At 37.2% G+C, this 19164-nt stretch overlaps 1 protein-coding gene across 1 annotated transcript in view; it reads left to right on the top strand.

The window, feature by feature from the left end:
* Positions 1-19164, top strand: part of FAM184A (family with sequence similarity 184 member A) — a 120268-nt gene that overhangs the window by 32492 nt on the left and 68612 nt on the right. The window contains 3 exon segments of the mRNA XM_077766080.1: positions 15843-16697; positions 17394-17529; positions 18955-19136. Of these exon segments, the coding sequence (XP_077622206.1) occupies positions 15843-16697; positions 17394-17529; positions 18955-19136 (1173 nt within the window).

Below are 19164 nucleotides of genomic sequence, written 5' to 3'. Positions count from 1 at the left end.
TGGGTTTTGCTTCTTGCTTTCTTTTCTTTAGGATGCATGCTCATTTGTGACTTCTTAATTGTTCTTTTTTTCCTTGTGTCCATTATGCTTGTCTGGAGCTACTTGGGACCAATTCTTGAATTGAGTTCTATAAACCTATAATTTATTTTTAAACCATTTATTTTCTTATATTGCTATGATTAGTCCTGTAATCTAGGTTGCAAAAATACATGCTATTATTGATTACCAATAGAATAGGTAAGAAAATATGGAAGGATTTGTGCAATTTCATCACCTCTAAAAGAAAATGTTTTTTTAATTGAAGTATAATTAACATATGATTATTAGTTTCAGGTGTACAACATACTGATTGTACAATTCAACAATTCTATACATTATTCAGTGTCCACCACAAGTGTAGTTAACCGTCTGTTACCATACAATATTATTATAATATTACTGACTGTATTCCCTGTGCTGTTCTTTACATCTCCATGACTTATTTATTTTATGCCTGTTTCTCTTAATCCCTTTTATCTATTTCGTCCATCCACCTAATTCTCTACCCTCTTGCAACCACCAGTTTAGTTGTTCTCTGTATTGAGTCTGTTTTTTTGTTTGTTCATTCATTTTGTTTTTTGTTTTTTTATTAAGATTTTATTTTTTTAAGTAATCTTTACACCCAACGTGGGGCTCAACCCACAACCCCAAGATCAAGAGTTGTATGCTCTACCAACTGAACCACCCAGGTGCCCTCATTTGTTTGTTAGGGTGCACATTTAAGTGAAATCATATAGTATTTGTCTTTTTCTGTCAGACTTAACTTCATTTAACATAATACCCACTAGGTCCATTCATGTTACAGATGGCAAAATCACATTCATTTTTATCACTGAGTAATATTCCATTGTGTATATATAACACATCTTATCCATTCATATATCAGTGGATACTTATATTGCTTCTGTACATTGAGTATTGTAAATAATGCTGCAATAAACATAGGGGTATATGTATCTTTTCTAATTAGTGTTTTTGTTTTCTTCAGGTAAATACCCAGTAGTGGAATTAAACAATCATATGCTGTTTCTATTTTTAACTTGGTAAGGAACCTCCATACTGTTTCCCACAGTGGCTGCATTAATTTACATTCCCACCAACAGTATACAAAGATTCCCTTTTCTCCACATCCTCACCAACACTTATTTTTTGTCTCTTTAATACTAGCCATTCTGACTGGCATAAGGTGATATCTCATTGTGGTTTTGTTTGCATTTCCCTGAGGATTAATGATGTTGAACATATTTTTTATGAGTCTGTTGGCCATCAGTATGTCTTATTTGAAGAAATGTCTATTCAGGTCCTCTGCTTATTTTTTAATTGGATTGTTTTGTTTTTCGTGATGAATTGTTTAAGTTCTTTATGTATTTTGGTTATTAACCCCTTTCAGATATGTCATTTGCAAATATCTTCTCCTGTTCTGTAGGTTATGTTTTTGTTTTGCTGATGGTTTCCTTTTATGTGCAAAAGTTGTTAATTTTGGTATAATGCCAATAGTTTATTTTTGCTGTGGTTTCCTTTCCTAAGGAGATATAATATTTATAAATATGTTGCTAAGGTTGATGTTCAAGATATTACTGCATGTTTTCTTTTAGGAATTTTATGATTTCAGTTTTACATGTAAGTCTTCAATCTATTTTGAGTTTATTTTTGTACATGGTATAAGAAAGTGATCTAGTTTCATTGTTTTACATGTAACTATCCAGTTTTCCTTGCACCATTTATTGAAGAGACTGTCTTTTCCCCATTTTATATTCTTACCTCCTTTGTCCTATACTAATTGACCATGTAAGTATGGGTTTATTTCTGGGCTCTCTATCCTGTTCCATTAGTCTAGAGTCTGTTTTGTGCCAGAGCCATACTTGTTTGATTACTGCAATTTTGGGCATATCATAAAATCTGGGGTGGTGATACCTCCAACTTCGTTCTTCATTCTCAAAATTGCCGTGGTTATTTGGGAACTCTTGTTTGTTGTATACAGATTTTAGTATTATTTGTTTTGGTTTTGTGAAAAATACTTATTGGTATTTTGATAGGTATTGCATTGAATCTGTAAATTGCTTTCCGTACTATGGACATTTTAATGATATTCTTCTAATCCATCACCATAGTATACTTTCCCATTTGTTTGTGTCATCTTCAGTTTCAGTTAGCAGTGTCTTACAATTCTCAGAGTATAGGTCTTTTACCTTCTTGGTTAAATTTACTCCTAGGTATTTTATTCTTTTTGGCACAATGGTAATTGGGATTGTTTTTTAAATTTCTGTTTCAACTACTTTGTGATTAGTATGTAGAAATGCAACAGATTTCTGTGTATTAATTTTGTATCCTGCAACTTTACTGAATGCATATTTTAGTTCTAGTAGATTTTTGGTCTTATCTCTATGGATACTATCATGTCATCTACAGATAGTGACAATTTTATTTCTTCCTTATTAATTTGGATGCCTTTTATTTTCTTTTTCTCATCTGATTGCTATGACTAGGACTTCTAGTATTGTGTTGAATAAATCAGTCTTGTTACTGATTTTAAGGGAAAAGTTCTCAGTTTTTCACCATTGAGTATGATGTTAGCTGTGGAATTGTCATATATATATAACATAACATCATATATTATATACACATCATATATTATATATACATAATTGTCATATGTATGATATAATGATATATATGTCATATATATATAATAGAGAGGCTTTATTCTGTTAAGGTATATTCCTTTTAAACCTGCTTTGTTGAGAGTTTTTAAAAATATTTGTTTTTTGGAGAGCACAAGCATGGGAGGGGCAGAGAGAGGGGGACAGAGGATCAGAAGCAGTCTCTGTACTGACAGGATGACAGCAGTGAGCCCGATGTGGGGCTTGAATGCATGAACTGCAAGATTATGACCTGAGCCAAGTCAGGCACTCAACTGACTGAGCCACCCAGGTGCCCCGAGAGTTTTTTTTTTTTTTAAATCATAATGGGTATTAAATTTTGTCAAATGCTTTATTTGCATTTATTGAGATGATCATATGGTTTCTATCCTTCCTCTTGTTAATGTGGTGTATCACACTGATCGATTTTGCAAATGTTGAACCACTTTTATGTCCTGGAATAAATCTCACTTGACCATGGTGTATGATTTTTTTAGTGTATTGCTGAATTTTGTTTGCTAATATTTTCTTGAGGATATTTGCATCTATGTTCAGCAAAGCTATTGGCCTGTAGTTTTCTTCCTTTGTATTGTCTTTGGTGTTGCTATCAGAGTAATGCTGTCTTCTTAGAATAAATTTGGAACTTTTTCTTCCTTTTCTATTTTTTTGGCATAGTTTGAGAAGAATAGGTATTAACTCTTTTGTAAATATTTGGTAGAATTTACCTGTGAAGCCATCTGGTCCTGGACTTTTGTTTCTTGGGAAATTTTTAGTTAACAATTCAATTTTGTTACTAGTAATTGGTCAGTTCAGATTTTCTGTTTTTTTCCTGATTCAGTTTTGGAAGATTGTATGTTTCTAGGAATGTATCCATTTCTTCTAGATTGCCCAATTTGTTGGGATATACTTTTTATAACATTCTTTTACAGTCCTTTGTATTTCTGTGGTGTTGGTTGTTACCTCTCTTCTTTTGTATTGATTTATTTGTTTTATCTACTTTTTTTCTTGATGAGCATGGCTACATGTTTGTCAATTTTGCTGATCTTTCCAAAGAACTGCCTCTTGGTTTCATTGATCTTTTATATTGTTTTCCTTAGTTTCTATTTAATTTATTTCTGCTCTAATCTTTATTATTTCCTTCCTTCTCCTAGCTTTGGCCTTTGTGTTTCTTCTTTTTTTAGCTTCTGTAGGTGTAAGGTTAGGTTATTTACTTGAATTTGTTTCTTTTTTTTCTTTTTTTTTTAATGTTTTTTATTTATTTTTTGCGAGACAGAGACAGCATGAGCAGGGGAGGGTCAGAGAGAGAGGGAAATATAGAATCCAAAGACAGGCTCCAGGCTCTGAGCTAGCTGTCAGCACAGAGCCCGACTCAGGGCTCGAACCCAGAAACCGTGAGATCATGACCTGAGCCGAAGTCAGATGCTTAACCGACTGAGCCACCCAGGCGCCCCTGAATTTGTTTCTTAAAGTAGGTCTGTAATGTTCTAAACTTCCCTCTTATGGGACACCTGAGTGGCTCAGTTGGTTAAGCATCTGACTCTTGATTTTGGCTCAAGTCATGATTTCACAGTTGGTGACATCAAGCCCTGCATTGGGGTCCTCATTGAGAGGACAGAACCTGCCTGAGATTCTTTCCTTCTCTCTCTCTGCCCCATCCCCTGCTCATGCTCTCTCTCACTCTCAAAACAAATAAATAAACTTAAAAAAGCCCTTCCCTCTTACAACTGCATTTGCTGCATCCGGAAGATTTTGTACCATTGCATTTTCATTTTCATGTGCTTCCAGGTTTTTGGGTTTTGTTTTGTTTTTTTTTGGTCTCCTCTTTGAGTTGTTGGTTGACTCGTTGGTTGTCAAGTAGCATGTTGTTTAGCTTTCATGTGTTTGTGTTCTTCCCAGTTTTTTTTTCTTGTAATTGATTTATAATTTCATACCTTTGTGATTGGAAAAGATGCTTGATGGGATTTCACTTTTCTTAAATTTATTGAAGCTTGTTTTATTGCCAAACATGTGATCTATCCTGAAGAATGCTCCAGGTGCACTTGAAAAGAATGTGTATTCTGCCGTTTAGGGTGGAATGTTCTCTATATATATGTCTGTTAGGTCCATTTGGTATAATATGTCATTCAAAGACACTGTTTCCCACAGAACCTGGGTGGCTCAGTTGGTTGTGTCCGACTCTTGATCTTTGCTCAGGTCTTGATCTCAGGGTTGTGAGTTCAAGCCTCTCATTGGGCTCCACACTGGGTGGGAGGCCTACTTAAGAAATAAAAAAAATTAAAAAGAAAAAAAACAAATGTACTGTTTCCTTATTGATTTTTTGTCTAGATGATTTATCCATTGATGTAAATATACCATCCCCTACTATTATTTATTACTGTCGATCTCTACCTTTATATCTGTTAATAATTGCTTTATGTATTCAGATGCTCCTATCTCAGGTCTGTAGCCATTTACAGTCGTCATATCCTCTTGTTGAATTGATCCCTTTATCATTATGTAATGCCCGTCTTTGTCTCTTGCTACAGTCTTTGTTTTAAAGTCTATTTTGCTGGAAATAAGTATTTCCACCTTTTTTTCCCTTCCATTTATATGATATATATTTTTTGCTATCCCTTCACTTTTAGTCTGTATGTCTCTTTAGATCTGAAATGAGTCTCTTGTTAGCAACCATATAGATGGGTCTTTTTTTTTTTTTTAATTCAGTCACCCTATGTCTTTTGATTGAAGCATTTTACCTGTTTACATTTAAAGTGATTATTGATAGGTATGTACTTACTGCCATTTTGTTGTTTTCTGGTTTTTTGGTTTTTGTTTTTTTTTAACTTGAGAGACAGAGCACGTGCATGGCATGCACATGCTTGCAAATGGTGGAGAGGCAGAGAGAGAGGGAAAGAGAGAAGCAGGCTCCATGCTTAGTGTGGCCCCCCAATCTGGGCTTGATCCCATGACCCTGGGGTCATGACCTGAGCCGAAGTCAAGAGTTGGATGCTTAACCAACTGAGCCATCCAGGTGCACAGACTGGTTGCTTTTATAGTTCTTCTCTATTCCTTTCTTATCTTGCTCTGTTATCTCATAGTTTGTTAGCTTTCTTCAGTGATACACTTGGATTCTTTTCTCTTTGTTTTTTGCATGTCTACTACCAGATTTTGGTTTGTGGTTACCATTAGGTTTATATATAACATGTTATGCATATCGCAGTCTGTGTTAAGTTGATGGTCTCTTAAGTTTGAACACATTCTAATAGCACTAAATTTTTACTCCCCACTGTCGCCATTATATATATATGATATCATATTTCCCATTTTTCTACTTTTTGTATCCCTTGACTAACTTTTATAGATATAACTGATTTTTACAACTTTTGTGTTTTAATTTCCATACTGGCTTTATCAGTGATACATCTACTACCTTTCCTGTGCATTCGCTTTTACCTGTGAAAATTTTCCCTTTTATAACTTTCTTCTACTTATGGCCCATTCTTTCCAGTCAAATAATTCCCTGTAACATTTGTCGTAAGGCTGACTTAGTGGTGATGGTCTCCTTTAACTTTTGTTTGGGAAATTCTTGATCTCTCCTTCTATTCTGAATGATAACCTTGCTGGGTAGAGTATTCTTGGTTGCAGGTTTTTTCCTTTCAGTACTTTGAATTTGCTACTCCCTTCTGGCCTGCAAAGTTTCTGCTAAAAAATCAACTGATAGCCTTTGGGATTTCTCTTATATGTAACTGTTTTCTTTTGTTGCTTTAAAATTCTCTATCATTACCTTTTGCCATTTTAATTTTTATGTGTCTTTGAGTGGAACTCCTTGGGTTCCTCTTGTTAGGGGTTCTCTTTACTTCCTGGACCTAAATGTTTCCTTCCCCAGATTAGGGTAATTTTTAGCTATTGTTTCTTCAAATAGGATTCTTGCTTCCCTCTTTCTCTCTTCTCCTTTTGGAATCCCTGTAAATTGAATGTTAGTATGCTTGATGTTGTCACTGAGTTCCTTTAGCCTGTTTTCATTTTTTTAATACTCTTTTTTTGTTTCCGCTGTTCAGCTTGGTTGTTCCCATACCCTGTCTTCCAGACCCTGGATCCGTTCTTGTGCCTCCTCTAGTCTGTTGTTTTTTACCCTCTGGTGTATTTTTTCAGTTACCAAATTCTTTCTCTCTGGTTCTTTTGTATGTTTTCTCTTGAAGTTCTCACTGAGATTCTCCACTCTTTTCTCAAGTCTACTGAATATCTTTATGGTAATTATTTTGAATTCTTTATCAGGCATATTATTTATCTCCATTTTACTTAGCTCTCATACTGTGATTTTGTCTTGTTCTTTTATTTGGAAAGTATTCCTTTGTCTCCTCATTTTGTCTAACTCTCTGTGTTTCTGTGTATTAGAGAGGTCAGCTATACCTCCTGGTCTTGAAAGTAGTGGCTTTATGTCAAAGAGGTCCCTTGTCCTCTAATGCATTACCCCCTGCTGACCAGAGCCAGGTCTCCACTGGGTATCTCCTGTATGGACTATGTGCCCCCTGCTGCTGTGACTGAGCCATATTTGCCTGCAGTGGAGCTAGCTGCACTGACCTGCTTTTCCTACTGTGGGCATACTGGGCAGTTTGCCTAGGACTCTTTGGTGGGCAAGGTTGGGGTCAGGCTATTTATCTGCAGGTAGCCTCTCTACCATAACTACAGGTGCATAGAATAACAGGGCTTGTTCCCTGTGCAGCCAGCTAAAAGGCTCAACTGCTGGATCTATGGACATGGTAGTGTGTTGGGTTATCTCACCATCTCCTCTGGGCAAGAGTCAGTTTGGAGTGGCAAATGTCCCTGCTCGGGCTGCTTGTGGGGAGTAGAAGTTGCTTTGGAGGATGCCTGCTAAGGTGGGTTCAGAGGAGAATGTAGTGCTAGCAGCATAGATGGAGAGTGTTAGCTCTGGTTCCAGCAAGTGTCCAGCTACCTAGGGTGGGTGAGGGGAAGAGAAATGGTGCCTGTCAGCAGTATCATTCCTGTAGCTGTCTGAATATTCCTGCCACTCCAATGCACATTCTGAGATTAGTAAGTAAATCTTTACATATACCTTAGGTCCTGTGTCTCTGGTTGAGTTAGTTATGCTGGGTCCGTAAGAGCAGGGACTAAGTTTCCTATTACTTTTCAGCTTTCCTGGAATTAAGCCCACTGATTTTTAAAACTCTCAGAGTTAAGGCTTATTGATTTTCAAAGCCAGATGTTACAGAGACTTGTATTCCTAGTGCAGGTCCCTAGTGCCTAGACTGCCTGGTGTGGGGTCTGTCCTCTTACTTCTTTGTGCTTATGGGGTCCCTCCTGCTTGTGGTTAGTTTCACAGTGGGGTTGGTTCCCAGCCATGTCTATGCCCCTCCTACTCTTTTCAATGTGGCTTCCTCTCTACGATTAGCTGTGGAAGGTTTGTTCTGCCAGTCTTCAGGTCATTTTCAGAGTTAGTTGCATATATGTAGCTCTCAAGAGTGTCTGGGAGGGTAAGGTCAAGATTCTAAGAAAAAGTTTTAAACACATTTTATTAACATGCCCCTATATAGCAAGTGTGCTAATACTATACTGGCTCCAAAAAGGTGAATCATTTCATATAAACATTAGATTCCCTAGGTAAGCCACCTAGAGCTCATCAGTATTATTTGATAATATGTGAAAATTTTACTTATAAGGCAGGTCTGAGAGTACTATTAAATATAAATTATGGTGTAAAGCAATCGTCTGTGTTATTGCTCTAGAACAGATAGAATAGAACCTACATGGCAGAGGTCAGTAACCCACTATTTTTGATAAGTTTGAGTGTCTCTTTTCAATATTCTTTAACTTTGGTGCCTTAAGGCCCAAAGTAACGTTTTGGTGAGTAACTCAATTAGAAGAACTGAGTGTTTAATACTAAAAGTATATGTTATTCTTCCTTTGTTTACAGTGTACAAGATCTTTTTTTTAAAAAAATGATTAAGGGACGCCTGCGTGGCTCAGTCAGTTAAGCTTCTGACTTCAGCTCAGGTCATGATCTCACAGTTCGTGGGTTCACGAACCACGTTGGGGTCTATGCTGACAGCTTGGAGCCTGGAGGCTGCTTCAGATTCTGTGTCTCCCTCTCTCTCTACCCCTCCCCCTCTCATGCTCTGTCTCTGTCTCTCAAAAGTAAATAAACATTAAAACATTTTTTTAAATGATTGCATCTGAGAGTGCTCCTTTATTACTTTGTAAGTTCCCTTGTGCCTCATATAGTACTTACGTACTTGAGGGTAAATCCTCCCTTCCTCCCTCCTCACTCTCTCCCTCTCTGCTGTTGGTCCATCTGTCTCTGACATTGATAAGAAAGGGAAAGTGAACAAGTTTCCAGAATTTTCAAAGAAGCAAAAACTAAAGGTTGAGACTGGCAGGGAAACATCTGGAGGAGCAGTGATGAGAAGGGTCTGCTCATGGTTGCCGTGTGTCGGAGGCTGTCTTCAGTGAGACATGCTGGGAAGGCTGGGGCTGGCCCCACCGGCTAACATTAGCAGCATGGTTTCTGTCCAGTGGAGAGCAGCACCGTCTGCGCTCTACGAGGATAATTTCATCTCCCTGTTAAGGAGGACTATGAAACAGTCAGACAGGAGTTGTCCATCTTTTCTCTTTACCTAAAAATCTCAGTCTTCAGCCTTGCTCTCTTCGGAGGACTTGTTCCTTCTCTCAGCCAGCACCAGTCTCTCCACCTGTGTGAGTCAAGCAAGCCCAGCGTCAGACTTTCTTCTTCATGACTTCGGTTCTACACTTGACCCTTCCTGGGTCACATTTTCAATTCCTCTTTAAAAAGTGCCCTCCCTAGACTTTTCTGGCTCCTAAGCCATTATCCTAGTTGTCCCTTGTTGTTTCCTTTCTTTTACCACCATTTCTTGGAGCTTTTCTCTACTAGTGAACTGCTTCCATTTGCATACCACTCACCCACTTTTGCCACTTTTCCTCCAGCTCTGCCCTCACCACTCTACCAAACGTGCTGTCAAAGACCTACTTCTGAGATGTAGATTCTGAATATAGAGTCTTTGAGTCTTCATTTTTCTTGAGTTCTCTTCAGCCTTTGACAATATGTACTGTCCATCTTAGACCTTAATGATCTGCCTCTATTCCACTCTTACTCATCTGTCCAGCATGTTGCCTCTGTCTGTGGGTCCTCATCCTCCCTGCTGCCCCTGAACCCTGCCCAAGGCCGGTCTTCAGTCTCTTTCACTCTTGTTCAGTAGTTTCTCCCTTCTGGATCCTATCCAGAGCAATGGGATACTACAGTGCAAGTACCTCTCCGGTGTGGAGCATGTCTGCTTTTCTAGCTCCGGGACCCATTTACCCCTCATAGAGGGGAAATGTGCTTTTCCATTTCTGTGCCTTCTACTTTTTATGAGCCTTCAGCTCATGATTCTCTCTCTGTACTTTCTCCTTAACATTTTGACTAAATGAAGAGATTCTGGTTGAGATAAAGTAAGTATTTCATTGAGAATAAGGGGAAACTCCTACATTACCACTGTCACTCCCATCCCTTGTGAAAACTCATTTTGTCCTTATTCTCCTTTGCATAACTTATCAAAATTTTACTTTGTTTTTTTTATTTTTTTTTTAAATTTTTTTTTTTAATGTTTTTTATTTATTTTTAGGAGAGAGAGAGAGAGAGACAGCGTGAGCAGGGGAGGGCCAGAGAGAGAGGGAGTCACAGACTGAAACAGGCTCCAGGCTCTGAGCTGGCAGTCAGCACAGAGCCCGACGCGGGGCTCGAACCCACGAACCGCGAGATCATGACCCAAGCGAAAGTCGGACGCTTAACCGACTAAGCCACCCAGGCGCCCCTCAAAATTTTACTTTGACTAATGGAGTAATATTTCTTTAAGGCTGGTCTCCACCAAGCTGCATGAGAATAGATACCATGTAAATGCATCCAGTTCACAGTTGTGTTTACTATGCCAGTTACAGGCCTTGGCACATAGCAGGTGTGCAATATAGTTTTGCTGAAGGGAAGAATAAATGAAGTAGGAATTGACCATTAAAGATTTGCCAGTAAGTTATCAAACTTTAACTAGGTAACTAGATTTTTAAACTTTTTCTCAAAATATATGATCTTTTTCATAAGCAAAATTATTTCATAAGTAAAATTCTTTAAAATGTTTAAGTACAATTTTCTAAATGCTTTAGTGAGTGATTTTAAAGGAAACTTTCAGGGTGTCTGTTGGTAATCAATGAATGTTCCTTTAATTTTCTTTTTGCATTTTGATACTTTTTTCTAAAATGAAGGCATTTTGAGTATTCTTTTTAAAAGTTTATTAATGTTAATCTTTTAAAAGGATTTAATATTTTCTGACTGTAATAGTAACATACATTCATTATAAAAGGTTTAGAAATACTGAATATGCCCAGTTAAAATTTGGTTTATTTCTTCACATACCTTCAATATGTATCATACACACATGTACACTAACATTTGTCTCTCTGAAAGATTGGATCTTGTTGATATAGCATTGTGTGTTTACCTTCTCTTTCAACATTTTTCTTATATTATGAAATATTCTCCTAAAAGAGATGTGCTTTTCAATGGTTTCATGATATTACATTGTATGAATTTACCATCATTTTTTCAGTGATTCCCTTACTTTAACATTGCTAAAACTGGTGGTATAATATGCGGCAATTTAGCTTAACATATTTTAAGCTAATACACACATACTTTTCAATTAGTACTTTATTGCTAATGAGCTAGGTTTTAGTGGGAATGTATTTTTATACTGCCAGTGCATTAGTTCAGTCTGCCATAAGAAAGTACCATAGATGTTCCCACTGTATCTTCCCATAGCTAAAAGAGAGCTAGGAAGCAAGCTCTCTGGTGTCTCTTACATAGACATTGATCCCATCATGAGGGCGCCACCCTCATGATCATGTCTAAACTTAATTATCTCCCAAAGGCCCCATCTTCAAATACCATCATATTGGCAGTTAGAGCTTCAGTTAGATAAATTTTGTTGGAGGAATAAGAGGGACACAATATAGTCCATAGCAGCCAACAATGAGAATATTTAAGAAACTACTTGTTGTTACCTAAGTAGCATTTTAAAAACTAGGATCTAGACTTGTTCTCATTTTATCAGTGGATAAGATTATTTGAAAGTCTTCATAGAAAAAGTAAAAAGTACTATTCCTTTTTCATCCTGGAATATGTAGTTAAATCATGCATTGTTGGCATAAGCTGGAGCTGTAAAATTACATGAAATTGCTGTAATGATTGTGCTATCCCATTCTCTGAGTGCTCATAGTCCCAGAAAAACTGCAAATGGCTCTTAATGTCTTTGGAAATACTTTATGAAAAGAGATATTAGAGAATTTCCTTTTCCCATGTGGAAAATAATAGCTAATTTTATAAGTGATTATGATCACTTACCAAAGTTTCCTTTAAAGTTATTCTCATTCTTGGGGTGACTGGGTGGCTCAGTCAGTTTAAGTGTCTGACTTCAGCTCAGGTTATGATCTCACAGTACCTGAGCTTGAGCCCTGCATAGGGCTCTGTGCTGACAGCTCAGAGCCTGGAGCCTGCTTTTGATTCTGTCTCCCTCTCTCTCTCCGCCCCACTCCTACTTGTGCTCTCTCTGTCTCTCAAAAAACAACAACAAAAGAATGAATGTTCAAAACAAGTTTTTAAAGTTATTCTCATTTTCTCCATAAATAAATGATACAATGAATGAAAAAGCCTTACCATCTTATAGTGCTTTATATTTTTTGAAAAATATTTATAAATATCATTTTAAATGTCAATGTTAGGTTGATCTTATAACAGTGATATCATTAGGGTAGAATAAATATGATCTCTATTTAATATTGAGAAACTTGAGGCTTGGAGAAATTAAGTTATTTTATCTACAATGAGAAATCCAGTTTGGGTCAATTCTGTTACTTCGTCATATTTTCTGTGTGTTCAAAGAACATAGAACATTTATATTTCTTTGATCTGTTAAATAGTAGTTAATCAGAGAAAAATACTTTAAAATGGTTACCTTTGTAATTATGTAGAAAAGTGAACAGTTAAGAGGATCTTAATGTCAAGTTGAAAATTCACATATAGCATTCTCATTTATAGTGGTGTATTTTAAATGGTTATTTAAAAGCACTCTTAATTTGTTAATGCTTTTTTTTTTTAAGTTTTTAGACACTTTAACATTGCTGTCCTGGAAGATACTATTATATGGCCAGTATAATATTGTATTTCATATATATACTTTTAGAATCAAGTAATTGGTTCTCTTAATGTTTTTTAAATTTTTTTAATGTTTTATTTATTTCTGAGAGAGAGAGGGAGAGACAGCGTGAGCAGGGGAGTGAGGGAGCAGAAAGAGAGGGAGACACAGAATCTGAAAGAGGCTCCAGGCTCTGAGCTAGCTGTCAGCACACAGCGCAATGTGGGGCTCAAACACACGAACCGTGAGATCATGACCTGAGCTAAAGTCAGATGCTTAACCCGCTGAGCCACCCAGGCGCCCCTGGTTCTCTTAATGTTTTAAGAAGTTGTAGTGGTAAGAACCCTGGGTTATTTATTAGAAGGTAAACAAAGCTAGTGCAAATTCAGATATTTTTTATTTTGGGCTGCCAACTTTGGCCAATAAGATAGCTTGTCAAGTGTACATCACAACAGGAGTCACTAGTAAGGTCTCTCCCACAGCTACAACTTTGTTGTTGTAGTGGGAAAGCAGCTGTACACTATACCTACACAAAGGGGCATAGCAGTGGTCCAGTAAAACTATTTACAAAGACTAGCCACAGCCATATTGGGCCTATAGGCCATAGTTTACCAACCTCTGGAATGGAATATCAAGTGAAATAGAGCTCCTCACCATATTTATCTATTATTTGTCAAATGTTTTATGTATTTAAATTCTGTTCTTTTTAACTTAATGCTTTAATCTCTACCTCTGCCCCCTTTAATTTCACCTTTTAATCCAAATTTTTGTATGCTACTCTTCTTTTATATCTTCAGCTGCTTTTCGAGACTCTCTAACGTCCTCACCCAGCTTGCCAAAATTGTTGTCAAGACCCCCAAATTTAATCCATTGAACATTTACTGAGTTACAGGAATGAATAGTGGTAAGGAAATGAAGGTACTGGATGTAAAGAACAGATAGACTCCCATAGATTTGGGTGGTCCTGGAAGACTTATTAAAGGATACAGGTCTTGAGCTGACGCTGTAGAGACTACAGGAAGATGAAGTATTAGAAAAAAGAGAAGAGTATTTCAATGAATTGTTGACAAAGGGAAGCTCACATCTTTCATATTGTTTCATCCCTGATTATATGGAATCCCACCATGAAGTGGTCCTTTTCAAGATCATTTCCTGGGATAAAATGATGAAAAGTGTGTTACTTATTTTTCTCTAGAGATTCCATCTCTTTGTATTATCTCTTTTCCTTCCATGTGCTTAGTAAGATAGTTAGAGGATCTGTACAGACTGCTTGGGAAGGTCTGAGACCTGTGGCCCACACCAGCTCTACTCTGAACACTCTAGCAAATGGACTTCTCTCCAGCTAGTTGGCATTTTTTTCCCTCTTAGTGCCTCTTCTAGTCTTTTCTGGGCATCAACATGATGGGTAGTGAAGATCCTGGGGGAAGGTTGTAGGAGTCCACCAACTTTCTTGGGTTATAGGATACCTTTAAGCTTAAATGTGTAAATGAAAGGAGTCCTCTATGCAGATCTTGTCTAGCTCATTAGGGACATAACCTGGGATTTGGAATTAGGGTTATTTGAAAAAAGAGAAACTGGAAATAAGCATTTATTTCCCTTCTCTGCACATGTTTTCCTTTGGAGGTAGTTAGCAGGTGAGGTAGCTGGCAAAACAAATGGGGTTCTGCCATCTCTCAGTCGTTTTTCCTTTGCTATGATTACATCTCTAAATAGAGCAGACCAAGTGAGAATATGAATAGGGGACTGATTCTGGAAGACAAAGCCCTGTGTGGAGAGAGTGAAGCCCCTGCCCCTGCAGTGGAGTAAGCTTCCAATGTGTCTTCTCCTTCCACAAGTACAGCTGCAGGCCTAGCAGGTGATCACCTAGATTTAGCAATAGGATCTGGCATCACCAGGTCTGTGAAGAACCAGGTAGTTTGTCTCTTTTGCCTTAGGCTGCATAAACCAGTTCGCCACAAAAATTGCAACACTTTTGCATCTTAATTGCAGTTTCTGGCTTTTGGGGCTAGAATCCATTTGTAAAGCCAGAATAAGATCACATTAAAATGAGCAAAGCTCCAGGACACTGGATTGGGTTTTTTGTTGTTGTTTTGTTTTTTAGCTTCTAGATTGTTGGATTATATAGTGTTCATTTATTTTTACTTTAGAAGAAAGTGGGTGCATCTGTAAGCCTAAAGTAATAGTCATGAATATTGTACTGTTTGGTCACAGTGGTATTTTGGAGGGTATCAAAGGACATACAAGAATGGGAGCATCAATATAAAGGGAGTATGTTGTCATTTGTAATTAAAGTTTGGGAAATCTCAATGGAATCATTAAAATCCAAGGACTAAAATGAAAGTAAAGACCTGTGGCCAGGATACTCTGCCTCTGGAAACCTGGCTTGCCTGGATGCAGAGGGAAAATTAGGCAATGAATAAAACTATAGTGTTTGATATGTGAGCAGAAAAGTACTAACTGGATTTTGTAAGGAGACCACAGGAACTTGGAGAGAAGAGGATCAGCTTTAAAAACCAACCATAGGAGAATTAGAAAAGGAAGCTTCTAAACTTAGAACATACCAGATATTAGTCAGATGAGAGAGCCTTTAAGAAGACTTAGGGCCTAGAACTTCCACTCCTGCAGAGCACTAGAGCAGGGCAGATACACTGAGGCTTTCCTGCTGATCCTCACCCCAGACTAGATTGGGCCTATGGAAAACTCCTTCCTTCTAGGCCTCCTTTGTCTCTCTTCTCCTCACTGTTTCATTTGTAGGAGAGCCTGCAGATGCAACTTTTAAGTTGTGCTAAGGTAAAACTTGGCTAAGTAAATCAATCTATGAATCGAAAACAATGCATGAATGAAGCTTCAGTACTTAGTATTTACCATACCCAATTTTGTGTGTTGAAAACTATCAATCCAAATGACCAAGCACTTCCAGTACTTACTTACTTCCAGTAAGAAAAGAACATGGTTTGCTGAATTCTTTCCCTTTTTTAAAACTATGCAGGTAATATATGCTTTGAATACTAAAAATGATGAGCATGAATCTGCAATTCAGGCCCTGAAAGATGCTCATGAAGAAGAAATCCAACAGATTCTTGCAGAAACAAGAGAAAAAATATTGCAGTATAAAAGCAAAGTAACAGAGGAGGTAGACCTGAGGAGGAAGATTCAGGTTTTAGAAGCATCATTAGAAGACCACATAAAAATGAAGCAGCAGGCTTTGACAGAATTTGAAGCGTATAAGCACAGAGTCGAAGACATGCAACTTTGTGCAGAAGCCCAGCATGTCCAACGCATAGTAACCATGTCTAGAGAAGTTGAAGAGATCAGAAGGAAATTTGAGGAAAGATTACGGAGTTTTGGGCAACTCCAAGTACAGTTTGAAAAAGACAAACGGTTGGCATTGGAAGATTTGCGAACCGCTCATCGACGGGAGATCCAAGAGCTGCTGAAGTCACAGCAAGATCACAGTGCCTCAGTGAGTAAAGGACAGGAGAAGGCAGAAGAACTGCACAGGGTGGAGGTGGAGACTTTAAACAAAACACTGGAAGAGCTAAGACTTGAACGGAAAAAGCTAATTGAGGATTATGAAGGCAAGTTGAATAAAGCTCAGTCCTTTTATGAGCATGAGCTTGATACTTTGAAAAGGTCACAGCTTTTTACAGCGGAAAGCCTCCAGGCTAGCAAAGAAAAGGAAGCTGATCTTAGGAAAGAATTTCAGGGACAAGAAGCAATTTTAAGAAAAACCATAGGAAAATTAAAGACAGAGTTACAGATGGTACAGGATGAAGCTGGAAGTCTTCGGGACAAATGCCAAAAGCTTCAGATAGCACTTGTTACAGCAGAGAACAATGTTCAGGTAAGTAANAAACCCCTGCTCCCCCCCCCCAGTTTTGCCATTTTCTTTTCTATTAGATGACTTTAACTTTTTTTTCCCATTTTGCTTTCTTCTTTTCCTTTGTGAGAAAAATCAATAAGGGAGTAATTTTTACTACTCTGTAGTTATTATTTACTACTAGAAATTCAGATATTAAAGGCCCATAAAGATAACTTAAAACCTTACTCATAATGAAAGGATTCTATTGAAATAACGTGTTAATATTTTTCACAAGCGATTTGGGAGAGTTAAATTATTGGGCTTTAGTTTTAATTATGTTTTCTCCTTTACCTTCATTAATAATGGTCTGCACAATGATCAAAAAATTGTTTTATAAACCTGAATTAAATAGAGATATGGCACATGTTTGAAAAAAAGCCAAGAAGTCCCTACAAATTTTGTTTTATTGGTATAGAACATTTCATAGCTGTTTTTAATATCTGTGCAGCATTTGAGTGGATTAAAAAAGGCTGAGCGGCCTTTTGTGATTGGGTCATATGCTTTATGAAGATAAGTTGTAAGTGTTAATCAAAACATTTAAAACTAGGTATTATTAACTGTGACTTTTGAATAAGAGAAAGTTGCTGCTTCTAATTTAAGTGAATTAGCATCATTAGGTTAGCTAATTAGCTCAGCATCATCCTTGCATATTCATAATGGCTATTTGATCATTCTTAGGTTCTTCAAAAACAGCTTGATGATGCCAAGGAGGGAGAGATGGACTTACTAAGCAAGCACAAGGAAGTGGAAAGTGAGCTAGCAGCAGCCAGAGAACGTTTACAACAACAAGCTTCAGACCTTGTCCTCAAAGCTAGTATGTGTGACCACAGTTCTTGGTATATTCCTTAGCTAAAACCAACACTAAAATATTAATTCAAGACAAAATTTGCCTTCTTTTCTCATGCTTTAACATTATATAGATTCTAAATATTTTAAAGGACTCTAATTTCTTCTTAATCATAAGATAAGCACATAATAACTTATTTTTAAGAATATATTTTATTCAAAAATTAAGAGTTAACAGGTGTTTTAGCACCAATAAATCATTCACTAAAAGCAATGAAGCATTCTAAGAAGCTTTTTGTTCTTAAAAAAATATGTTTTAAAGTATTTAAATTAGTGGAACTATATATGAATTATAGTGCCTCAGTTCACTTGGCTTATTAATAAGGATCATTTTACGTACTAAAGCTGAGTTGCCCATTCTAATGTGGCTAATGTTCTCATTTCATAACCCATACTAGAGAAGGTGGGTGATTCATGTCAGTTCTGAAGTAACATTTTGCCCAAGTGCCTAGTGTGCCAGGTGAAGCCATTTGAAGTAGTTCTTTGAGAATGCCATTTGATTTGATTGGCTCATCTGTGAATTCCCAGATGATCTTTCCAAAAAGTAGTAGTTTTTCAACTTTAGCATGTATGAAAATCACCCAGAGGGCTTGTACAATCACAGATGCGGGGCTCCAGCCTCAGAGCTTCTGGGATGAAGCCTCAGAGCTTCCAGCCGGTCTGGGATGACCTTCGCTGCCGGCTAGAGTTCCCAGGTCTGCTGGGAACCACTTTGAGAACCACTGCCCTAACGTGTGCTTTCTGAGACCTTTTCTTCATGCTTGTTTTTCATCTCTCTGTCTCTCTTATTGCCCCTCCCCCCCTTTTTGGTGTTGTCATTTATTTATTCTTTGATAACCTTGCTGTCCTTATCTATCACTTAATCCATCTTAGTTCTTTATCAGGTTTCTTGTCTAAAACAAATTCAGTTTCAACCAAACCACTGCCTACCATATTTACTCCCTGTATACAAATTTCTTTCTCATGATGTGAGAATTTGAATAAAGAAGAGATTAGCAAAGAACAAATTACTAATTTTGGCACTGTCGTATTAGTCAGCGCATCGTCTTTGTTTGACTCTCAAGGCTTTTACATGCCTCCCTGAGTTGCTTCTACTTCAACTTGTTTAGTTTGCAGTCTTAAAAAAAAAAAAAAAAAAAAAAACAGGGAGCAACATCAGTGATGCAGTGATGTGAAAATAGACTTTTTCCTAGTTTAAATTATTCTACTTGCATAAGAAGCATTCTCATGGTACATATTTCCATTTTATACAGTGAAGAAACCGAAGTACTATTTGTACATGCAGACTATTTATTTCACTCAGGTATTAAGTACACTTGTGTCATTAAATATAAACTTTTACACCACAGTGCAACAAATTTTAAATTGCACAGCTTTTCTTTTTGGGGTGTAGGTCATATTGGAATGCTTCAAGCGACTCAAATGACCCAGGAGGTTACAATTAAAGATCTAGAATCAGAAAAATCAAGGGCCAATGAGAGATTGTCTCAGCTTGAAGAAGAGCGAGCTTTTTTGCAAAGCAAAACTCAGAGTCTGGATGAAGAACAGAAGCAGCAGATTTTGGAACTGGAGAAGGTAAAAAGCAGTAGAGTTAACCACCCCC

This window comes from Crocuta crocuta, unplaced genomic scaffold (assembly GCF_008692635.1).
Source record: "Crocuta crocuta isolate KB4526 unplaced genomic scaffold, BGI_CrCroc_1.0 scaffold413, whole genome shotgun sequence".
NCBI lineage: Eukaryota > Metazoa > Chordata > Mammalia > Carnivora > Hyaenidae > Crocuta > Crocuta crocuta.
Note: the sequence above shows the minus strand (reverse complement) of the source record. Positions and strands in the feature narration are given on the sequence as shown.